The following is a 25632-nucleotide window of genomic DNA, read 5'->3' on the forward strand; positions in this document are numbered from 1 at the left end:
TGTAAGTTCAAAATGTCTAGGTTTGAAATATCAAGGGTTTCATCAAGTTGTTAAGATATAGGTATTAGATAATTTCAGGTTGTGGAAAATACTCAATTCCCTTATTTTTCTATTTTGGTGGAGAAAAATATCACAATTTTTCTCTTATCTCTTCCACCATCAATTCATCAATCATTCCACAGTTTTAACAAAACGTTCTTCAGTTTGAATTCCTGGCATGAATCCATCTCACGTAGAAACATTTCTATCTCTCTCACATCCTAAAACAAGTTCTGCATCAAGATTAAGTTAAATTAAACTTGAATATAAGATGTTTTTGGTTTTAAAAATGTCCTTATCAATTTATTTATTTTGGTTACAGCTTTAATGTTTCATCTTTATAATGCATTCAGACAACGACAATTTGTACAATTCATACTTTAGAATGCTTTAACAGGCTCTCTTTTTAAAAGAAATACGATTTTTCAAAGTTTTAAGCTTAAAAATTGCATAATTACAATTGTTTGATAAAATAATTTTTAATCTCATTTTTTTACAATATTCCATTATTACCATTTTCGATATCTTTTCTCTCTGGAATGTTTTTCTTTTCACTTCTTTAACCTTCTGTTGTCCGCTAGAAAAAGTTAAAATCTTAAATAATTAAAACTTATGATGACATTAACTACTAAGTAGCAAAAAAAAAATGTTATCAAATTAGTAATCAAGAACAATTTCAAATAAACAATAAAGTTGTTTCCCAGTCTTACAAATAATATTCAAATTTTACATTGAAATTAATTTAAAAGCGGCTTGTGGATTTCTTGCTACAGAAACATGGAGGAAAATGTGAGATTTAAACACTTTTCGAGCATGGAAAAACATGATATTTTACATAACACTGATTAGATTAAAGATTTAAATAATTCCGTTGTTAATCGAAGGAATACCCCTCTATAATAGAGGATCATTTGAAATTACAGACTCTGTAAAGGACATTTTTAAATTGTCATTTTGGTTTTCTGTATAATTATACTGTTGTCTTCGTATATATCAATAGAATGAAGACAACTTTATATTTCAATGTGGATTTCTACACATTTTTCAAACAGCAGAGGCCCATACAAATGTAAACAAAGAGAAGTTGTCAATAAACAGCTTCTCTTTTTTATACTTGTAAACTTGTAATTGAAAAAGGGGTAAAAGCATTATCAATAAAAAATTGTCTTCATTGTCCTGACAGTATAGCCGACCACTAGGTACCTCATGTCCAATGAATCTAGAAGTATTGTCTTTAATCCCTCAAATAACAGCTAAAATAATATTCTTTATATTGGTGTTAATAGAGTAGTTCAAAGTATTCTTATCTAGGTCATGGATAAGGTTTTGCTTGAGGTAATGGTAATTGGTCAAAGTCATGATAATGCTCAAGGTTAAGGTCATGGTTAAGGTGAACGTCATGGTAAAGGCCAAGGCCATGGTAAAGGCCAAGGTTAATGTAGTGGTCAAGGATGAGATTAAGGTTGAGATCAAAGTCAAGGTTTTGGTCAAAGTCAAGGTTTAGGTCAAAGTCAAGGTCAAGGTCAAGGTCAAGTTCAAGGTCAAGGTCAAGGTCTATGCCAAATTCAAGGTCAAGGTTATGGTCATGGTCAAGGTCATGATCAAATTCAAGATCAAGGTCATGAAAAAGATCAATGGCAAGATAAATATTATAAGATCAAGGTCAAGGTCAAAGTCTAGGTCAAGGTCAAAGTATAGGTCAAGGTAATAGCATGGACAAGGCCATGGTCTAAGTCCAGGCTATGATCAAGGTTAAATTCAAGGTCAAGGTCAATTTCAAGGTCAAGGTCAAGGTCAAGGTAAATTAAATGTTAATGTAAAGGTTTAGGTTATGGTCACGGTCAATGTCATGAGAAAGACCAATATCAAGATAAAATTTATAAGTTCATGGTCATGGTAAAGATCAAGGTCATGGTAAAGATCAAGGTCATGATCATGAACATTATTAAAATCAAGATTAATGCCAATTTCTTGGGAAATATCAGTTTAAAAGTCTCTGTCAAGGTCAAGGTCAAGTTCAGAAAGGTTTAGAAGCTTACCGAATATATAGGTGGTGCATTGATGTGTTCTACCGGAATAGTTCTTCAAAACGCATAATTATTTTAAATCTTATAATCAAAACATTAAAAGAAAACATTTTTTGAATCATCGAATCCATTTTTATTCTAGAAAAGACGTAAGGGCTAAACAGACGTTTTTTCCAAAATATTTAAAATTAAACTGTTATATTTATGTAGAACTGTAGACTGTAGATTGTAGAGTGAAATTAGGAGAAAATTTGTTTGTTTAATTAATCTAAATTATCAGTTTTTAAATGGGAAATCGGCTTAAAGGGTTGTAAACGAAATTTTGAGTGACTTTCCATTTCGATAAGGGCATACCTGATTCACAACGGTACCCTTGAACACTATATCCAGGATAGTGTTACTGTTAGCTATACGATAAAAGGTGTTCTATATTGATCAATTTTACGGATTTTCATGTTGGTTTTTCCATAATATCTACGGGTGAAATTTAAGTTGTTTGTTCTTTCTGGACCCTTCAGCTTAGACTTGTCTGATTACTGATGTAATGTAGAAGACCATGACCTTGACATTGACCTTTGTCTTGACCTTGACCTTAATTTTTTTTGATAATTTTGTAATTATTGTTGTTCCTTGAAATGGGAATATGAGGTAGGACAGGGTCTATCAGACAATTCAAGCTGACCCTGGAAACAAGAATTAATGAAGAACTACTTTACACTGGCGTGGAGCTGACCCTGGAAACAAGGATTAATGAAGATCTACTTTACACTGCCGTGGAGCTGACCCTGGAAACAAGGATTAATTAAGATATTCTTTACACTGCCGTGGAGCTGACCCTGGAAACAAGGATTAATGAAGAACTACTTTACACTGATGGGGAGCTGGCTCAGTCTTAAATGGAAACCATGTCTGCTTCAGGGTTTCTTGTTTTCTAATATTTCTGTTCATTCCTAACCTAATATTTTCATTGAGAGGATACTCAACATTTATGATTTATTTTATAAAACTAGGCTTTGGTGGCGCTTCGCGTCCCTCTTCTGTTTAAATTGTGAACATTTTCTGTTTTTATACATGGTAAAACAATATAAAAAAATATGAGGTCCCACACAAAATTTGGGCATTTTGGGTTCAGCCGTGTTGACGTTTATTGAATGCAAACACACAGATAAACAGACAAGCAAAGTATATATATATATATATATATATATATATATAGATAAAAGCTAGGGAACCCAGAGTTGCCCAGGTTACTCAAAGTTAATCCCGCCGTTTACCCGCACTTGGTTCTAAATTAGTTTATTTTCCCATTATGAGTCAACCAACACAAAGTAGAATCTGAAAACCAAGAACAAGCCTTTCATTCTCCCGAGTTCCTGCAATTAAAATTAACATTTTTAGTGTAAAACTCTTTGCTCAAATATATATTGGTATACAGTTAAACTCTAAATGAGCCATACCTTTTTTAATGGGTTTTTAACTATTTTACGTAAATCCCAGTATTTGCGAAAATAAATAAATAGCCACGAATATGCGGGAACAGTTTTAAAGAGCTCCATGTAATCATTTAATTAAAAAACTAAATATCTGCAACATTCCATTATCAGAAAGTGATGAATACGACATTTGATGAATTCTTTCGACGTATGGCTTATTTAGGGTTTAACTGTATATACATAAATATGTTAGCTACATCTTGCAAAACGGCTTGACTAAAATCGCTGATTTTTTTTTTAAATCATTGGGTATCATGGGGATACCATTTGCTAAAAAATTTGTTTTTTCCCTCAAAGAATCGAAACTTTGTTTTTAAAAAATTCGAGATTTTTTTCAACGGGCAACGCCGGGCACTAGTATATTATAAAGCTCTTCACTAAGAAAAATATAAATGTTAGCTAAAGCTGGCCAAACGGCAGGACTGATTTTTTTTGAGGAAACCCATGGGTGCCCGGGGAGTATTTTTTGTTTAAAAAATAAATTTTTTTCAAAAATCAAATATATTTTTTTTATGTTGCAGATATCTAAAATTATGTTACCTATAATTTCCAGTCAAAGCCCCATATCTTGCACACAGATTTCTTAACAAATACATTGAAGGATACTTTCCAGTAAAATCTATTATTTTCAAATTATTTTAAGATTTTATTTATAAATTTGAAAATACCTGTGATCAAGGTTGTCCGGATCTACAGTCACAAAAACCTGGCACAATATTAGTGAAAACCTATCAAATATTCAAGTAACTTATTTTTCTTTGTCATCTAACTTTAAACTCAATTTGGTTTCCAGCTAAAAATTGTTCCTGGGAGAATTCGAAAATTTGAGATGAATTTTCAACTTTTTTCTGATCCACCAGGGCTGAAAACCACCTCCAAACTGAATAAAACAAATAAATTATTCACAAAATTTTATTAAAACACCAACCTAAAGATTGCCAAAAGTACATTTTAAAAATACAGAATTTTGTAAAAGGGGGTGCGGTGCACATTATTCGTAAATTAGAAAAAAAAGTTTTCCAAAAATATTTAAAGGATTCTTGGAGCTTCCTCTAAAGTATTAAGTAAAATATATTATTGGGGGGAGGGGGGGGGGGGACTTGAATTTCAGTCTTTTGGTAAGTATCTTTGGGCAAAGTAAAAGTTAAAATTTTATTTTTTTAAATTACCTTGTTTATACACATCAGGTTTTATTTCTTCTATTGGTCGAGAAAGCAGTCTTTTCAGCGGTACTGTAACCTCTTCCTCTTCAATATATTATTTATGTACATATATGTAAAGTAGTAATCTCTGTATGTTTTGTTTGTTTGTTTGTTTGTATGGATCATAACTCAGGAACCCTCTGATCTGCCTTGAACCATGGGAATTTCTTTAGCTTGTTTTTAAAGTTCCGGGCAAAGCTGGGTTCCAAGCTAATGTTCTATCTAACGTAAAAAAGACGATATACATAAATATAAAGATAAACCTAGATTCCTTACCTAGTTTTTATAAAGGGTTTTGAATTTCAGAAATGTATAACTAGGTTGCAGGTGCCCCGTTTCTTATTGACAATTTTCGAGGATTTTTCTGTTGAAAATTGGTGCATTTTCAAAATAAAAAAATTGACAACATTATTGTCTGGTCAAAGTTTTCAACTTTGACCAGATATCAACCTTCCTATGAGAGCATGTAAGTTGTCTCAAAATTTAGGACTGGATCGGTTCAGTTGTTTTCAAGTTTATTAGATACACACAAACAAACACCCTTACAGACAGACAAGCAAAGTATATATATGGATAGGTATATCAGTACAGTGCATGTTATAAAAATGCAAATTTTGGAACAAATATTTAAAAATAATTTACAATGTTTTGAGTTAAATTACACTGGTTGATATGAATTTCAACCAAAACTGTACCGTTTAAAAATTTTTAGAGATCGTCTTTTTTTCAAGTTAAGTTTTTTTTAGAAAAAAATCAGAAATCAATTGAAAACTTTCAAAGATTTAAAAGAAGTTGTGAGTAAATTGAGAAAACAGAAATCAGTTGACAATAGAAAAACTTTTACTTTCATCAAAGTGAAAAAGCATTTTTATTTTTTTTTCAAGTGCGGAGGAAAATTGTTTTTAAAGTTGAATATTCCATTCACGACACATGTCGGAGGAATCTTTCGTATTTTCTCTTTCTTCAGATTTTTTGAGAATTGATTTCTTGTATAAAGAGAAACCTCAGTCAAAAATATTATGAATTTTTAGATGAAAAGCCAGAGATATCCAAGGTTATAATGTCAGGAAAGTTAATTGCAGTTGTGTATACTCTTCGTACATATTGAAACCAGTTCTCTCTGGGCGGAATTTGTAAACAAGAATAGATGCATCACTGTTCGTTTAGTATCCGAGGAGGATAAAAGCATTAAATTTTGAAAATTTTCCTAATTCACATAATAGTTTCCTATGACCAGAATATTTAATTGATTTTTTATGTGAAAGATATATCCCATGTCAGGCTTTGACATCCGTCTTGTGTTTACGTTACCGCCGAGAGACAGTACACTGCAGTACAAAAGATGCGTACACCTCTGAAATAATTTTCCTTGGAGATATCTAACAGTTATATATAAAGGGATTCATGTTAAATCGGACACTCAACACTTTTGATAAGGATCACTCGAAATTTCATCAACAATGATTTTTGGAAAGAAATATTAAATATTGTGAATAAAAACATTTAAATGTTTTGAGGGAAAAATCAAAATATTCTCTGTAGTACTTTCAAGGAGTATTAAATAGAAGGGAGAGAAATATTTTCTGATGTACAAGTACCGCGTATACAATAACCTATGCTGAATATTTCTTATTAAAATGAAGTACAGTCTGCAAAGTATGTATAATCATATGGTAGGGCGGGCCAAGGAACTAGGCAAGGAAATTTAATTATGGTTGCGTATACGTAGAGTACAGTTGTGTATACTCTTCGTACATATTGAAACCAGTTCTCTCTGGGCGGACTTTGTAAACAAGAATAGATGCATCAGTATTCGTTTAGTATCCGAGGAGGTTAAAAGCATTTAATTTTGATAATTTTGATAATTCACATAATAGTTTCCTATATGACCAAATATTTCATAGATTATTTTTGTAAAAATGGATTCCATGTCAGGCGCTGACATCAGTCTTGTGTTTACTTCTTCGCCCAAAGACAGTCCATTGCAGTACGAAAAAAATGCGTAAATAACTTTCCTTGCATTAGTACCTTGGTTGTAACTCCCTTCTATTTCATACTTCTTGAGTACACTCACCTGTATAATGGGGTTTATTGAGTACAAGGGCCAAGTAGTGCAACAAACCTCTAACATTTTAAGAATATTTTTTTTATATTTTAAAAATGAAAATTCATTATTTCCATCTGTAATTTATTTGATTACCTTGTGCTGTTGGGGTGTTCATTTAAAGTCTTAAATATTTAAAGAACTTTTAAAATAGTTTGAAAACTGCACATAATGTTTATTCATGTCTTAGACAATATTTGTGCAGAAAAGAAATATTTCTGAAGTTTTTTAATTAAACTTTCTTCTTCAGTTCTTTATTTTCCTTTATGATTGCTTCTTCTGCGTCCGGCATTTCTTAATTATAATAAATCATTTTTTTAGAAAGATTTTCATTAAGATTGAAATTTTGTAAATTAAAAAACCTTGAAAGAGGAATAATTCGAAAAAAAATATAAAAAGAATATCTTATTTTTAGAATCTAAGCATAATATAAAGAAAAACATATTTTGATAAATTTAAATAAAAAGATTTAACTGTTTCGTAGTTTTGCAAGATCTCCATCTAGCCTCTAAAAAAAGCACAAATAATCAATTTTGGGTTTTAGAATAACATTTGACAGAAGTAAGATGTGACACTATTCTAAAACCAGCCAGGGTCTTTGCCCCCCCCCCCTGACTAAAATCCTGAATACGCACCTGACCCGGATACATTATAAAAATATTAAAATGACATTACAAAAAACTGATAAATATATTGGATACAAACAAATTAATAAAAAGTGGTTCCTACCTCTCTGATTTTAAAATCTTGAAAATCCGTGAACATGATATTTTTGTAAACCTGAGATTTTTTATCACAATTTTCTCCGTCAATTTCGCAGTAATTTGCACTAGAAAACAAAATTATAATCTTTTACACTTTCTTTATTAAAAATACTTCAATACTAGGGAAGAAGAGTGAATATAAATCTAAGAGGGACATTCACGATTATCAACGGTATCCTTGAAACGTCTCTAATCAATTAAGCTGTCTACCTTGAAAATTCCTGCACTGCTTTCCTGCAGTAGAATGCGCAAGTAATTTTAATACAGAACACTAGTAAAGAACCCACTATTGAACATTATCAGTTTTTAAAATCATAAATGGTTGATCAGACAAAGCTTCTAAAAATGCTGTTGTTAATCAGACATGCCGCTCTAAAAATAAAAGGTCAGTTATGTTTAGAAACTCTTTAATGTTCAGCAATTTTTAAATTGTATTAAATCAAGGACTAAAATAATTGCGAGAAATAGTAATACTTAGAGACTCTCCACTTCTCTCCAAATAAAGTAAAAAAATAGTTTAATTACTGCGGTCGGCGTTTATATAAATACAATTAAGACACATTTTTATTTCAGTTTTAATTTCTTACAAGTTTTTTTCAGGAAAATAAATTTACAAGTAAAGAAAAAGAAGTTGTTAATTGACAACTTCTCTTTGTTTATATTTGTTTACGTGTATACATGCTGTTTAAAAACTTCTAGAATTCAAATTGAAATCGAAAGTCGTGTTGACCATATTGATATGAACGACTACAACTGCACGTCTGATCGTAGTTTAATTTCTTTTCTCAAACCTTGTTCCTGCTCATTACCTGGCAAAATGAAGAGAATAAAATGTGATGATTAAAAGACGGTTTAACATTATTTATTAGGATATTCTGAAACAAATTTGATATTGTTTCTTTTAAGCGTTTGAGTTAAAAAAAACGTATATATTTTCTTTGGAAGAAAAGGATAAAGTACGATAAAAAATTTCTTTTGTGAAAATTAGAAGGGATGGCCTCCTTCCCCCCCCCCCNTTGGGGCGCAACTCTAAAACATTGAGTTAAATAATTCCTTCCTCTGAAAGTCACTTTTACATTAGAATTGACCTGATTTTATTCCTATTTTTTGGTTTAACTTTGTTTAATTTCAATCACAAAAGTTGTATATCTAATATTAGCTATTAAACTGCAGCAGTGGACATGAATCTTGATATCCACTGAGACATCTCTTAGATTTGAGAAGGCTTGATTTCTTAATTTAGGTTTCAACCACAGGACATCTGAGAGAGATCTTTAGATGACAAAAGATATGATAGCTATGTAATCCCGGGATTGACGACATAAAAATCTTAAACATTGGACATTTTCGCATGGAAATATTATCTTTAGGTAATCACTTTATATTTAATGATGTAATCAAACATAGGAATATATTTTCCACAACCCCCCCCCCCATAGTCCTATATTTAGCAAAAACCATTTTGTAAATTTTGAAATATAAAAATTGTAATATCACTATTTAACAATGATCAGACCATATCAGACTTGCACTATTCATTTTCATTCCTTTTCTTGGACGGATAGATAGATATTAGATTCGTAACATGTGTAGATAGATAGATAGTGGAAGGTATATACTCCAGGTAAGGTGACGTATTTTTCGCTTCGGTCCATCAATCTTCATTAATATTTAGACTTCAGTTTGAATTTTACACAAAAGTTAACAGGACTTGTCATGGTTTTGAATTTGATGTTGGATTATAAATTCATTATTAACAGGGCTACCCATAAAGGACGAGATTGTAAAGACGACCTGAAACTCTTAAAATATGACGAATGCAAGGTTTGATTTAGTTTCCTGTCTTGAATATAGTCTTTTAATGGCTTGTTAAATAATTTAGAAAAGAAAGAAACAAACAGAGAGTACAACAGTCGTCTCTGAAGTCTCATCCTTTGTGGGTAACCCTGTATATAGAATGTAAGTTTATATAGAATTGTGGATTAATCTATTGTAGTGCTTTACACGAAGTGAACTGTCCGCTTCCTTATACTAATTATTCCTGGAAACTGGAAACCTGTTTTTTTTTCTTTGACAAATCACTTTTTAAGCCAATAAAAGGATGTATTTAATTCAGAAAACTTTTTTTGACCTTTTGATATTTTTAAGATCATACGGTCGTCTGTACATTCTTATTCTTTGTGGGACCTTGTATAAAATAGCAGATGGCTATTGGTTGGAGGATGGATGGAGGGGGGGGGGAGGATATTCCAAGTTTGTATAGATTATGTAAACGTATACTAATGATAACTTTCACACAAAGGTAAATTTTTTTGAAAATAAAAAAATTACTAATTTCTCTTAGATCAGTATTAATTACTTATTCCCACAGATTTAAGAGTTGCAACAGAGGATATCAAGATTAGGTGTTACAGATCAGCGCTGTTTCTAAAGTTTTGACCTCAAGACGTTTTCGATCTGAAGAATTTAGGCGGGGCAAGGTTTAAAATCCTTAATTTTTAGAGTTTTTTGTATATCTTATCAAATATAATGATTTTGTTTAGATGAAAATGAGATTTGAATTGTTAAACATGATGCTACTCATTTTAAATGTAAGATTACTACTACCACTCAAGAATTAAAGGGGAAATAGAAATTTTCAAATTTCAATTTTCAAATTTAAGTTTTTAAATTCAAAATACCAAAGATTTAAAGAAATTTTTTATTATTATTTTTAAAATTTGATTTTATTAATTATCTTATACGTTAACAACTTACACAGACCCGGGGTAAGGAAACATATTGCACGTGTTTAAGTCGTGGAACATTTTTTATGTGAATCTTCAAAGACTACAATTAACTCGTCAATTATTATGTTTAATGAAAAACCCTGTTGTATACCTTGAGCTCTGCAACTTAACTTCAGAAAATATATTATTCGATCTTGCTCCACTTTACACTCCCATTAAATTCATTAAATTCATTAAATTCATTAAATTCATTAAATTCATTAAATTCATTAAATTCATTAAATTCATTAAATTCATTAAATTCCTTAAAATGCAACTTTTTATTCCTTAGAAAATGCAAGATTAAACGGAAATACCAAAAATATATTAAATCCTTTTTATTAAATATAAATTTTTCCGTTTTTTCAGGTTTCTGGTTCCGAAGAATTGAGCGAAGAGCATATTTTTGAGATAGATTTTGATACGTTTAAGTTCGAGCAAGACGACCCAAAACTTGTTGAGTATGTGAAAAGTCGTCTTCTAATTAAAACCGGAACATCTAGTGGACAAGTAAGTGCAACAAAATTTCCGGAAATTATATGAAAAATAATAATATCCATATATAATAATAATAATTTTGCCCAATTTTTGTGACATTTAGATTTTAATAAAAACTGTTATTTCAAGTGATTGTTTAATTGGAGTGTTCGCGAAAAATGAAAAGGGGTAAAGGCTTACGTCGAAAATATTCGATTGTGATCGCTACTAATCTTACTTCTATATATCTGTGCCGTCTCTAAGGAGAAAATTGTTAAAAAAGACTGGTACTGAAGAACGATGGGTCCATACAAATTCAGAAAATTGCAACATTCGAATCGGATCGTAAACAAATCAATTTAATTCCAAACAAATCTTTTAAATATTACAATCAATAATCATCGTTTTCGTATATAGAAAAGATTTAGGGGTGACAGCAGCACGCCAAAAACGTGATTTAGTCAGAGTAGCGTGTTGAAAAATCCTATTTTAAGAGTTTCAATGAAATAGCGTGTTTTCGGTCAAAACAAAACAAAACAAAACAAAATGTTAAAACAAAACATTGAAACAACTTAAGAGACTCTTCTTAAGAGACCAAGCCTTAATTGACATAAATAAGAGGTTTATGCAATAAATGCATTTTGGCTTACCTCCCCCCATACCCTACGGGGGGGGGGGGGGGGGTTGTCGTTTAATTTTTCTCATCATTTATTTGAAGTTTAATTTAGGAATCATCTAAGACAATGTTATAATTTTATATTTTATGTATGAACTGCAATACACAGATTAAATACATTTTTAAATCCTGATCAGTGTTAAACTTCGGGTCATGATCATGAATGGCCCCACAAAAAATTTTTCTCGAACATTTCAGCCGTTTCTAAATGTTTCTTGGATACATCATATACAACCAGGAAAATATATACATGATAAATGTATGCAAATAAATAATTTCCATGAATCAGGAAAAATCGAGTTTTTGTTGACCTTAAAACGAAGTGACCGGCTATGTAAGGTAGTTGAACTGAGTATGCAGTGTTGTGGAAAATTTCTTTCGGATTCATTTCAGACATATTAAACTGATCTGTAAATCCTGAGTTTAAGCGCAAATTCGACGTTCAAAACTCCTACTTTGGGGGTGGATACGTTTTCAGAATCAGTTTCTTTTAAAATTATTAAATAACGACTCCCTTTAAGTAAAATAATGTTAATCAAAAAATGTTTTTAAAAAATTAATCAAAATAAGATTCACATTCTTCAAAGGTTTCTATGTTTTTTTCTCACGCCGTAATTTCTAAAAGATTTTAATTCTGAAAAATAAATGAATGTTATGAGTTTTCTAGAATTTGAATTTGAGCAGAAGAAGTTCGAATATGCGAGGACAGTTTGATCAAGCGGTGGAGGTTGATCAAATTTATAACAGGTCAAGAACTAATCAATTTAAAAGGACACTTCTCGGTTTAAAGGGAGTGTTCGCGAAAAATGAAAGGGGGTATAGGCTTAATGCGATAAAAAAGCGCTTTTGATCGCCACAAATTTTACTTCTATCTGTTGCGTCTATAAGGAGAAAATTGTTAAATACGTCTCATACTGAATAACTTAGCGCCCATACAAATTGAGAAAATTGCAACTTAGACCGTGAAAAAATCAATTTAATTTCAAACAAATACTTCAGATATTACAACTTATAGTCATCAATTATCTTTCGACACATTTGTATATAGTTCATATTTTATCATATTTTTAAATTAATTTGTTTTGAATTTGAGTATTTCTCTTGTTGCTTGCGCAACTATCTAAGAATGCTGCGGACCACTCACATTTTTCGAAATCCGTTAAAACGTTTTCTAAAAAAATAAAATATTATAAAATGTAAACTATATACAAATGTGGCTAAAGATAATCGATGACTATAAGTTGTAATATCTGAATTATTTGTTTGAAATTAAATTGATTTCTTACGGTCTAAGTCGTATGTTGCAATTTTCTGAATTTTTATGGGCGCTAAGTTATTCGGTATGAGACGTCTTTAACAATTTTATCCTTTTAGACGCAACCGATAGAAGTAAAATTTGTGGCGATCAAAGCGTTTTTTTTCCACGACCATCTTCTAATAAACTTAAATCTTGTTCGCTGATCTGTCTTCAAGCCTTTCTTATATTATAATATGACAATGATAGATTTACCTATTTTTTCGACAGTTTCAAGAGATGATAAAGAGATAATATCCTCTAAAATTTTGACATGACCATTTTCTAAAATCTTTATCTTCTAAGCTGAAGTTTTGTTGTCAATAAAAAGTTTTAAGTTTTGAATTTTCAATTTGATAACCTTAAACAAAGGAATTGAGTCTTTGCCACAAACTTCGTTTTCTAATCCCTACGGTTTTACAACCCAATGTCGAAGACCTTTGATATTTCAAACTAAGAATTAGACCAAATAATCTTGAAATATCAAAGGTTTACACCATCAAGTTGCAAAGATTCATGGATTTGAAAATTTGAATTTGTGGCAAAGACTCAATTTCTTTATGTTTCAAACTTTTTCCGTCCGTAATTACGCTTTTTTACTTGAATATCTTTGCAAAGAAAAAATATTTTAAATTTTTTTAAATCTGAAGCAATTTTAAATAGAAGCGAAAGTATTAAAGTCATTTTGATCGAAAATACGATAGAAAAGTATAAATTTTCAGATAGAAAACAAGGATATCTTGTCAGATAAAGGATTACATGGAACCATTGTGAATGGTGCTTAATAACTCTAATTCAATGGAGGATAAATATGATAATATTCCCTTATTGATTGATTGATTGATTGATTATTTGATTGCTTTCAGCTCTCTCCGGGACGGATTCTTCATTGAGGCAGGGGCCTGGGATGGAGAACATATCAGTAATACCCTCCTTCTTGGTAACACTATTTCATCAAATCAAATAATTTTTTTAGACATACTTAGCTTTTAATTAGCTTTTAAGTTTGAAACATCAAATACTTTGAAAGCTACAATCAATGTATTTGTATGGAGTTCTTAATAGTTCAACAAAAGAAGGTTTGAAAAAATTGCGCTTATTTGTGAATTTCTACCAATATTTTCTAATCTGAAACTTTTTGCTTCACTTCTCTTTACTTTGCGTTCATGGTATTAATATCTGATTAGAATTTTAGGATCTAGGTTCTAGGTCCAGGGATCTAGGTTCTAGGTTCTAGGTTTAAGGTTGTAGGTTGTTGGTTTTAGGTTTAAGGTTTTAGGTTTAAGGTTTTAGGTTTTAGGTTTTAGGTTTAAGGTATTAGGTTTAAGGTTTTAGGTTCTAGGTTCTAGGTTCTAGGTTCTAGATTCTAGGTTCTAGATTCTAGGTTCTAGATTCGAGATTCTTGGTTCTAGTTTCTAGGTTCTAGGTTCTAGATTCTTGGTTCTAGTTTCTAGATTCTAGGTTCTAGTTTCTAGGTTCTAGGTTTGAGGTTCTAGGTTCTAGTATCTAGGTTCCAGGTTCTAAATTCTAGGTTCTAGGATCTAGGTTTTAGATTTAAGGTTCTAGGTTCTAGGTTCTAGGTTTCAGGTTCTAGATTCTAGATTGTAGATTTAATGTTCTAGTTTTCAGGTTCTAGATTTTACAGGTTGTAGGTTAAAGGTTCTAGGTTCTAGGGTCTAGTTTCTTGTTTCTAGGTTCTAGGTTCTAGTTTCTAGTTTCTCGGTTATAGTTTCTAGTTTCTAGGTTCTAGGTTCTAGGTTCTAGGATCTAGGTTCTAGGTTCTAGTTTCTAGCTTCTAGTGGCTAGTTTCTAGTTTCTAGGTTCTAGTTTCTAGTTCTAGGTTCTTGTTTCTAGGTTCTAGGTTCTAGTATCTAGGTTCATAACAATATAACTTCTAGTTTGTAATAATAATAATAAAATTTATAATGTAGAGGTAAAAAGAGATTGGTCTGGATTACTAATAGAACCAAATCCAGAAACTTTTAAATCACTAAAAGGTAAATTTTTCCAGTTTTTAATAATAAAACGTATAATTGTGACGTCTTATATAGTATTCCCACATGGTATTTTTTGGAATAAATATCAATTAAAGCAATAACAAAATATTTAGCTGCTTTCTAACTACAATTATACTCAAAACACGCATGCAATACAGGGTGTCCCAATAAACATCGGAATTAAATAACTTCTGCATTGTTTTTGTTTCATGCTGGATTATTTCCTAAACATAATTTGTAGTATCACAGTTTAAACCATAGAGTAATAAAACGAAGAGGTGAAGCTTAGCTCAGATGTACACAACCGACCTCCCTATTAATGTATTAATAGAGTGGTGGGATGTGTACATCACGATATGTTTATGTATCTAACACTGTACACTTGTATAAAGAGTGATCGTATTTCTAAGGGGTGGTTTGGTGGAGATATTTGAATATTAGTATTGAAAATTAGATAGATACTTAATATGGATATAACGAAGACGAAGCCATTTTTATCCAAAATATGCACAGGATAAAACTAATAAAGAAAATTATTCAGAAATTCGTTTTAATGCGAATATTGCATCTTTGTAGGCAGAAGCATGAGGAGAAAAAAAACTAAAATTCGTCAAAAATCTAATATGTTGGTTTTATTTAAACATGAATAAAATTATATTTTTGAATCTTTCTTATAATTACTGTGTGTTTATACCCATAAAGGACGAGACAATATTTGAGACAGAAACTAAATTCAACCTTTAGATTGCTGTTTATGTTTAACCCTATAAAAGCTGGGGGTTCTGAATCTCTGTATAGAAGGGGGGGGGGGCGTCCTACGTCCCCCCCTCCCCCTTACGAAAAGGCCTTATGGCGAATATGTATAGGGTTTAAATGCATGTTCATAGCCAAATTTTTCAAGGCCAGCTCATTGAAATAAAATTAGATCGATTACTTTTATAGTGCTAGGAATGGTCGAAAAAAATGCATAAAAAGATCGAAAAAATGTAAAAATATTTTTTTTTGTTTAAAACAAATATCAAAGTGTGACATATGTTTCTACACCCATTTTTCAAGTGCTTTTCAAATATTTAGTTTTCAGATCTGTAGCTTCAGTCACAAAAAGTTATAAACTATTTAAGATTTTTTTTACAAACTCCGTTTTTTTATCGCCCTGCACCCTACCTTATGCATGAAAAAAAGCTACAAAAAAAATCCTTTAAATTTCTATTTATGAAAAGTAAAAAAATTGGTCAAAAAACTAGAGGGAGGAGCCAAACGTCCCCCCCCCCCCNCTCCAGGTCGTCATCGTTGTTTCATCTTTTGTGGGTAACCCTGCATACACTGTCATGTTTATGATGAAGAGTTGAAGAGAAGAAACAATAAAAATGTTTGAAATAAGAATGTTTAAACTTAAATTCATGCCCTAGAAACTTAATATTTTTTACATTACTTTTTGCTAATAAATTGGAAACCTACAAATTTGAAAATAGTCAAATGTTTGCAGTCAACATCATCGAATTCTCTTTAAATAAAGATAGAAAATCTAAAAATTGGTCAGTTTCATAAAATCCCCCTTAGAAATACGATCACTCTATATACAAGTGTACAGAGTTAGATACGTAAACATATCGTGATGTACACAACCGACCACTCTATTAATACATTAATAGGGAGGTCGGTTGTGTACATCTGAGCTAAGCTTCACCTCTTCGTTTGATTACTTTATGGTTTAAACATTGAATACCGAAAACTACTTGTAGTTGTACTTGTAGATATCATATCAAGGATTTAAAACGGATCTCCTTTAAAAGTTATTATCTCAGAAATTTTTTAACATCTAAATGTTGATGTATTTTTCCATCAACACAAAAAATCAAATTATTTTGTTTAGGAAAAAACCGAAATGCCTGGATATCTCCTGCATGTTTATCAACAACAACCAGACCAATTATTATAGGCAATACATGTCATTCATTCAAAATTCTAAATCATAACTTTTGTACAATCAAAGCCGTAGATTTATTCTTGTGTCAGTGTAGATCAAAAACATGCATCTTCTTCATTAGATCTGATGAAAGTGTTTTCATTATTTTTCTTATTAAGAAAATGAATGTCGTTGAGAATTATTGATGTATTTACCCTTTTATGAAAAAGTCAATTATAATTTTTATTAAAAAGTGTTTTATTATAGAGAAACAAATCTAAATTAAAAACCTTTCTTTTTCAGGCATACAAAGAAAAGATATTGAACTTAACCATTGATTTAACCATGGTTTGGAAAAGCCTTTTGGGGGGCACCCTCCCCCTCTTGGAACATTGGACAAATGCTCCATAATAGTTTTTTTTTGATTAAATAAAATGTCTGAAAAGGTAAAAACAAAAGATTTTAATAGATACCATTTTTCATTTAATTTTTTAACAATTCACGGCGGGGGGGGGGTTGGTTGGAGATACTGGAATTTCCCTTTATAAAGTTCCCCCACAGCCCCCTACCCCTGAGAATAAATCCTGTATACGACCCTGCGTCTAATTAGAAACAAAGTAGAAAAAAGTTAAAAGTTTAATATTTAAAACTATTTTCCTTTTTATAACTGGAATTTCCTGATGGATTTTCTACCTCCTGCCTTCTACTTTGATGAATAATATTTATCCAGCTCGTGATTTTGTTATAATCAAATTTGAAAAAAATTATTTTATGCAAATTAAAATAGATTATGTTTAAAAATATTTTAATATTATTTTACTCTGTTTATTGAGGTTTTTATTTTCATGTCATATCCGCATGTTGCACTCATAGAGAATCTAGAGAACCCATGCAATTGAAAATATTTGCTACAGTGATAGTCAAAAAACAAAAAAAAGACAACTTATAGAATCAAGTTACAGCTTAAAAAGGTTCAATGAGCAGGGACACAGCAATTGTGCAGAGTCAAAAGAATCACTTCCCTAAATTAGTGATTTATAATGTGTCTAGTTAAAATATATGCTTCGTAGCAACAACAATCACAGTAAAGTATTGTTATAATGACCTATTCCATGGTTTTAAGGATCTATCATTTGTATGCCATCTCTTCAAATTTTGTCATTTAAAACTTCGTCAATTGACCCAATAGAGTCATTGTACGTTTTAGATCTTAATTCATCCATTTTTCATTATTAGGTCATTCATTGAGGGCCGTATTCAGACGTTTATATTTTTTGGACAATAAAAGTGTTTCACGAAAATGTGAGCAATTAATTATATTGCAAACCCGTGAAGGTTGCAACTATAGTCTAGAATCCCGAGAAGGTTGCAACTAGTCTAGAATCCCGAGAAGGTTGCAACTAGTCTAGAATCCCGAGAAGGTTGCAACTAGTCTAGAATCCCGAGAAGGTTGCAACTAGTCTAGAATCCCGAGAAGTTTGCAACTAGTCTAGATTGTAATTTTGAAATAGGATTCACATCTCGCACTCTTGTTGAACTTCCTCAAAGTAAAAAACCGTTGAATCAGAATATTTAAAAACGGGCCTCATCTACAAAAGATTTCATATTCTCATAAAAATTAAGACTTTTAAACAAAATTACAATATAAATTGAAAACTATTTTATTCCTATATTTTACAAACGAAATTTCTTGACAAAACAAATTTAATTTTAAAAATGATTTTATATTTTCAAATATTTGAAGCTTTTTAATCTGAAATTTTCCAGTTAAATAAATTTTGTATTGAAGATTTTAAGCTGGACGGACTACTAGGAGGTATTGTTGGTAACCAGGTAAGGAAATCATATGCTTTAAAGGGACTGTGCACTTCAATTGTCAATTGTCAATTAAGGAAACCTCTTAATTTGTCTGAAAACAGATTTATTTTGTCAATTTTATTGATTGGTTTTATCTGCATAACTCCGCAGGTTTCTATATTAAAAAATTGCAATTGAAAATTATCAATTTTTCAGTTAGAAAAGAAATAGATTTTCTCATAATTTTTGCTCTAAATTTTTTTGAAATATACGTTTGTGAATCAGACATAATACCACTATTATTAATGGATTGTCAATTGTAATTTATTTATATTTCTTATTGTTTATTGTATTTAAAAATACAGGTATTATTTAATTAATGAATGGTTAATTTAGTTTTGATATTTTTAAGTTTTTTCTATTTTTGAATCTTAAAATAATAAAATGAAAATTCAAAACTCATCCTTAACACCAAATTGAGTTTTAATAATTTCCAGCCTAACTATTTATTTTGAATTTTGACATTCTTTAAATCGAAGTAAATTTACTTTTGTACATTCAAACCTTTTATCAATTTAGTGTTTGATAAAAAATCCTGAATTTAAAAAAAATAGTTTTGAATACTTAAGTCTTTTATAAGATAAGTTTTGAAGGGATGAAACAGTGTTGCTGGAAGCCAAAAAATTAAATTAAAAGTTTGTCTCTTCATCTTGAATGCTAAAACTAGAATTGCACACATTTGCAAACTTTCTTTCAAGCTCTCTTTTTAACTCAGTTAAAAAAAAAAATTTCTTCACATAACATGTTTGTATAAAGATATAAAACAAAAACCTTCTTCACTGTTTTGTAAATATAAAATAAAAGTTTTTCCAGTATAAAAAAAATAAAAAAGTATTTTAAAAAAAGCTCCGTCTTGCAAAATAATAAAATTACTTACTTGTAAAAAAAACACTTAGTTTTAAAAATATTATGCACTTTGTCTGTCTTCTAAAAATAAAAAAATAAATGTCTAGTGAGTAAAATATAGAAAACACTGTCCTGTAAAAATAAAAAACACTGTTTTGTAGAGATAAAAAAAAACAGTGGGATTTAAAAATATGATGAACTCTGTCTTCAATAATAAAAAATAAACACTCTCTTGTAAAACTAAAAAAACACCGTCTTGATAAGATAAAAATAAATATCTTGTTAAATTTTTTTAGTATGGTTGTGAAAAGTTAAACCGATTCTGAAAAAATTTCTTCGAATAAAAAAAAACAATTCTTTAAAATTTCTTCATATTTCAGGGTTAGCTTAAAGGGAGTGACCGGCTATGTAAGGTAGTTAAACTGAGTATGCAGTGTTGAGGAAAACTTCTTTCGGATTCATTTGAGACATATAAAACTTTACAAAGATCTGTAAATCCTGAGTTCAAGGGCAAATTCGACGTTCAAAAGTCCTACTTTGGGGTTGGATACGTTTTCTGAATTAGTTTTTCTTTCATTATTATTAGATTATTCTGAAAACGTAACCACCCCCAAAGTAGGAGTTTTGAACGTCGAATTTGCGCTAAAACTTAGGATTTACAGATCTTTAAAAATATGTCTCAAATGAATCCGAAAGAAGCTTTCCTCAACACTGCATACTCAATTCAAGTACCTTACATAGCCGGTCACTTCCTTTAGCTTAAGAAGCACTATTTTATGATTAAATGTTATTTTTGGTGCTCTGGGGGAAATAAATGAAAGAATAGAAATCTAAAAACAATATTTTTTTCCTTTTTGATACTTTTATTTAAAATTCATTTGTTTCCCCACAAATTATTTATTTCCCCCAATTCAGCGAATACAAACCTGAAAAATCTTCTTAACGTCTGGCAAAAAACATAATTTTCTTAATGCAGTGGCTTCAGTGAAAGTTTTTTAAAGAAAATATTCCAAATTCTTGAAATAATATTATTCTAGGATAAGAAAACAGATTCCGAATATTCTACAGTTAAGGTTAGAATAATTAACGAAAAACAACAAGCTCTTGACTCTAGTTACATCTCTTGACTCTAGTTACATCTCAAGTTCGTTTTTTTTTTCTTCATTTCCTTCATGCATCATTTGTAAAGGACCAATTTCGTTCATTTCTTTTAATTATTTCAAAAAAATTTGTTCATTTTCAAAATTATCGTTCGTTTTCCGAGTATTCCGTTAATTTTCTTATTGAACAATCGTTTTGTAATAAGAGATATATTCGAAAAATCGTTTGTTTAGCAACTTAAAGTGATCGTTTTTTTAAAGTTTGTTTAAGAAACCGTTTGTTCATTGAACAAACCATGGGCTGTTGAAAATCTTTTAGAAAATTTTTTCTTTCAGCAAAAGACGATCTCGTTTTTTTCAAGTTTGTTCTCTCAATTTTCAATCGTTTGTGTTTGGATTTTTTCAATCGTTTTGAAAGCAAACTATCATTTTTTTCATTTCTCTGAACGATATAAGTCGTTCGTACATTGTTTTTCTTTTCTGAACTTTCTTCTTTCTTAAATTTTTATCATTATCAATTTTCACTATACCGTTTCTCTGAACCATGCTTCTCAGATTTCTATATCTGAACTTTATGTGAAATTAAAGCATAAAAAAGAAAATTAATTAATGTAAAAATCTAATAATGGTTAGTTCTTGAAATTTGTTTATTCTTTAAAAACCTCTTGATTAAGCACTCTTCAGATCTTAAATTTTATGTTGGGTACTACTAGTAAATGCATTAACATCCTGCAACAGTTCAACAGTACAACAGTACAACAGTACAACAGTACAACAGTACAACAGTACAACAGTACAACAGTACAACAGTACAACAGTACAACAGTAAAACACTACAACAGTACAACAGTACAACAGTATAACAGTACACCAGTACAACAGTACAACAGTGCTACAGTACGACCTTACAACAGTACAACGTTACAACAGTACAAAAGTACAACAGTACAACAGTACAACAGTACAACAGTACAACAGTACAACAGTACAACAGAACAACAGTACAACAAAACAACAGTGCAACAAAACAACAGTACAACAACAACAGTACAACAGTACAACAGTACAACAACAGTACAACAGTACAACAGTACAACAGTACAACAGTACAACAGTACAACAGTACAACAGTACAACAGAACAACAGTACAACAAAACAACAGTGCAACAAAACAACAGTACAACAAAACAACAGTACAACAGTACAACAGTACAACAGTACAACAGTACAACAGTACAACAGTACAACAGTACAACAGTACAACAGTACAACAGTACAACAGTACAATAGTACAACAGTACAAAAGTACAACAGTACAACAGTACTGCAGTACTACAGTACTACAGTACAACATTACAACAAAACAACGGTACAACAGTACAACAGTACAGCAGTACAACAGTACATTAGTACAACAGTACAACAGTACAACAGTACAACAGTACAACAGTACAACACTACAACAGTACAACAGTACAACAGTACAACAGTACAACAGTACAGCAGTACTACAGTACAACATTACAACAGTACAACGGCACAACAGTACAATAGTACAACAGTACAACAGTACAACAGTACAACAAAACAACAGTACAACAGTACAACAGTACAACAGTACAACAGTACAACAGTACAACAGTACAACAGTACAACAGTACAACAAAACAACAGTACAACAAAACAACAGTACAACAGTACAACAGTACTACTGTACTACAGTATAACATTACAACAGTACAACGGTACAACAGTACAACAGTACAGCAGAACAACAGTACAACAGTACAACTTAACAATAGTTTAGTATTACAACATAAAAACAGTAAAACAGTACAACAGTACAACAGTACAACAGTACAACATGTTAACTGTTCAACAGTTCAACAGTTCAACCGTACAACAGTACAACAGTACAACAGTACAACTTTACAACAGTACTACAGTACACCAATACATCAGTACAACAGTACAACAGTACATAAGTTCAACGGTTCAACAGTTCAACAGTTCAACCGTACAACAGTACAACAGTACAACAGTACAACTTTACAACAGTACTACAGTACACCAATACATCAGTACAACAGTACAACAGTACATAAGTTCAACGGTTCAACAGTTCAACAGTTCAACAGTACAACAGTACAACAGTACAACAGTACAACAGCTTACAACCGTTTTTAAGACATGGAACACAATGATATTTTTCGGAAGCGCATTAAAATACCATTATTGCACTCTTTTGTACATTTAACAAAGTTTTAAAGAAGTAGCGAGCAGAACTTTTTAAAATGCCAAACCAAACCAATCCATCTAGGTTAGCTGTGTTCCACTGTACACAATGCTACTTGCTCTAAACAATCCGACTGTTCACTATTTCTCATTGGATATAGAAGGGGCAGAACTAAAGGTATTTTTTTGATACAGTGGTAGGCGATTATATCAATATAATGAAGACGGCTTTCAATTTAAATTTTTATGTATATCAAGCGTTTGAACAACATTGATACATAAAAACATGAAAACAGAGAGAACCTGTCAATTTAAAAAAAACGTATCTTCAATTAAGCTTATTTTTTATTACAGTGAATCCCAGATATATGAATACATATAACAAGAGTTTTTTATAATGTCGTATTACATGTTCAAGATCAAATGCCGCGGAAAAATGAGTTTAATAAAGCCCTGAAATATGAATGCAATTGATATATTAATATTAAACTCACTTTTCCGCGGCATTGGTTCTTAAATATATAATACGAAACTCCTTTGGGCCTCTGCCACAGGGTTATTGTACACGAAAGTCTCATTAATCTTAAAAAGACGACATATAGTGTTCTATCTGTTTTGTTATTTATCTATGTTTAAATGTTATTCATAATGAGCTGCGGTCGACTTAATTCTTATTGGGACATTGTCAGCTTAATTTAAGCCTTTTCTTTATAAAATTTGATTTTAGTGACCAAAAAAATAAAACTTTACTGAGTTAAACTTATTACATGAAATGAGTACGTTTTCAATTGAATAATTACATTAAAAAGCTACCTGATCATTAACAATATACTAATTTTAAAATATTAATGAATAAATATTATCACTATGTACATAGATAATTTGAAATTAAGTTTTAAGAATATTAAGATTGTGTCAGCACATTTTGCATACAGTCTATTATTGTAACAAGATTAATGGCATTGAAATACAGTTGATTTATCTGAGCTGCTTTGTCCAAATTACTTTCATATTAAATTTAATTTTTATTAATTTTGAGGTGTTAAAAACAGTTCCTTGGAACCTGGTGGATATCTGGTTGCTGGGTATAGAGTCTAATCATGTTGGAGAACTAGACAGTATGGAATCAAGGTCTTGGTACATTTTTTAGTATCTTATTTTAAACTGATCTGTTGCCATGCTAATTGCTTAAGATCACAATTAGTGATCTTGAAGGCATACACCTATAACCTTTAGGCCTAAGGAACTGATTACTTCCTCAAGTTTTTTAATCTCTATATAGATATCATGACATTTAGAATGGTGAAATCTGCTCTATCATTTGATTCAAGTTTAAAATTGGTTTATCATTAGAATTTACAGTTATAGGAATTGAAAATTTTGAGTTTCTGAGTTTTTTTGTCGCAAAATTCTAACATTGTAATGAGTGTAAAGATTCCACCAAAATCATTCATCCCTTTTCATCCAATTTGAACACAAAATGACTGAAATAACAAAATGATCTTTGAAAGTTTGTAGTTTTGTCTAGGCCCGGTGTTGTTCAAAACCATAACTACCAGCGAGAATGTAATTTGTGTAAAATGTTTTAGATCTGATATTATTGAGTTTATGGTTGCTCAAGGATATAGACATATTGGAACTGTTGGTATAGATGACTTCTTTGTTAAACCAGACAAGGTACATACAGTCAATAAATCAATAAATCACTCAATCACTCAATCAATTAATCGATAAATCGCTCAATCAATCAACCGATCAGTCAATCAATTAATAAATAAATTAGCACAATCAGTTAATTTGAAAATAACTGATGTAAATGTGTTAATAAGTATGAAATGAGTCTTGATGTTTGTGTGTTTATCAAGTGAGCTCTTACAATAAAATTTTGTTGAAGACGACATTTTAACAGTTTTTCCTGGAAACTGTTTTACAATGATCCAATCAATTTAAAGAAAGTTGTATTTAATTACAAAATAAAATGGGAAATATTTTGTCTTAGAATTTGACACTGTACAACATATTTGATAATTTTGAGGGTATAACATCAGATTATATTTAGGAAATCTCAATTAGGAGAAAATAATAATATTTTTGTTTTTAGTGTTTTATTAGATTTTCAATTTCACAAAAGAATCTTGCTCAGTATAAAGACGATATTTTTCAGGTTTACTTAACTGATAAAATATTTCAGGTTCATGTAACTAATGAACTATTTCAGGTTCATGTAACTGATGAACTATTTCAGGTTTATGTAACTGATGAACTATTTCAGGTTCATGTAACTGATGAACTATTTCAGGTTTATGTAACTGATGAACTATTTCAGGTTTATGTAACTGATGAACTATTTCAGATTTATGTAACTGATGAAATATTTCAGGTTTATGTAACTGATGAACTATTTCAGGTTTATGTAACTGATGAACTATTTCAGGTTTATGTAACTGATGAACTATTTCAGGTTTATGTAACTGATGAACTATTTCAGGTTTATGTAACTGATGAACTATTTCAGGTTCATGTAACTGATGAACTATTTCAGGATTATGTAACTAATGAACTATTTCAGGTTTATGTAACTGATAAACTATTTCAGGTTTATGTAACTGATAAACTATTTCAGGTTTATGTAACTGATGAACTATTTCTGTATCTACAACAGCTTCGACAAAAACAGTATTATGCATTAAAAGATCAATAGTGAATTAAGTCCTTTATTACAGCTATAAATATTGTTAAAAATGTGAATATTTGTGATAAGATTTAAAATAGATATCTTACATTGTTTTCTAAATTATTATTATCATATCGATATCTGAAAACAATGGAATAATCGTCGTCTCCTT

The 25632-nt window shown here is 30.5% G+C and overlaps 2 protein-coding genes across 2 annotated transcripts; one reads left to right on the forward strand and one right to left on the reverse strand.

Annotated features, from left to right (window-relative positions):
• On the reverse strand, nucleotides 1-8506 carry LOC111700650 (uncharacterized). Its single transcript, XM_023471629.1, has 15 exons — nucleotides 8439-8506; nucleotides 7595-7694; nucleotides 7340-7373; nucleotides 7128-7159; nucleotides 6962-6990; nucleotides 6836-6885; nucleotides 4729-4806; nucleotides 4366-4439; nucleotides 4228-4265; nucleotides 4100-4141; nucleotides 2696-2749; nucleotides 2079-2121; nucleotides 1243-1292; nucleotides 553-616; nucleotides 1-260 (listed from the first exon to the last, which is right to left on the reverse strand). The coding sequence occupies exons 1-15, from the start codon at nucleotides 8486-8488 to the stop codon at nucleotides 168-170; spliced, it is 831 nt and encodes a 276-aa protein (XP_023327397.1). The 5' UTR covers nucleotides 8489-8506; the 3' UTR covers nucleotides 1-167.
• Nucleotides 7738-25574, forward strand: LOC111700648 (protein Star). The gene is made up of 14 exons (XM_023471628.1): nucleotides 7738-8014; nucleotides 8873-8999; nucleotides 10173-10220; nucleotides 10767-10907; nucleotides 12218-12297; nucleotides 13711-13784; nucleotides 14776-14841; nucleotides 16715-16780; nucleotides 18537-18580; nucleotides 20488-20523; nucleotides 22872-22964; nucleotides 23826-23917; nucleotides 24376-24463; nucleotides 25410-25574. Exons 3-14 carry the CDS (start codon nucleotides 10173-10175, stop codon nucleotides 25485-25487), a joined length of 906 nt encoding a protein of 301 aa, XP_023327396.1. The 5' UTR covers nucleotides 7738-8014; nucleotides 8873-8999; the 3' UTR covers nucleotides 25488-25574.
• The last annotated feature ends 58 nt before the right edge of the window (nucleotides 25575-25632 follow it).

This window comes from Eurytemora carolleeae, unplaced genomic scaffold, assembly GCF_000591075.1.
Source record: "Eurytemora carolleeae unplaced genomic scaffold, Eaff_2.0 scaffold247, whole genome shotgun sequence".
Classification (NCBI taxonomy): domain Eukaryota; kingdom Metazoa; phylum Arthropoda; class Copepoda; order Calanoida; family Temoridae; genus Eurytemora; species Eurytemora carolleeae.

Bases quoted from the DNA above. Each gene is read 5' to 3' on its own strand.
- LOC111700650 (XM_023471629.1), bottom strand. From the start codon at position 8,488: ATGTTAAACCGTCTTTTAATCATCACATTTTATTCTCTTCATTTTGCC. The intron at 4,266-4,365 runs GAACAATTTTTA...ATATTGTGCCAG, and splicing joins AAATTTTCGAATTCTCCCAG to GTTTTTGTGACTGTAGATCC. The intron at 1,293-2,078 runs GTAAGCTTCTAA...ATATTATTTTAG, and splicing joins ATGCACCACCTATATATTCG to CTGTTATTTGAGGGATTAAA.
- LOC111700648 (XM_023471628.1), top strand. From the start codon at position 10,173: ATGAAAATGAGATTTGAATTGTTAAACATGATGCTACTCATTTTAAAT. The intron at 10,908-12,217 runs GTAAGTGCAACA...TGAGTTTTCTAG, and splicing joins CCGGAACATCTAGTGGACAA to AATTTGAATTTGAGCAGAAG. The intron at 13,785-14,775 runs GTAACACTATTT...TTTATAATGTAG, and splicing joins CAGTAATACCCTCCTTCTTG to AGGTAAAAAGAGATTGGTCT.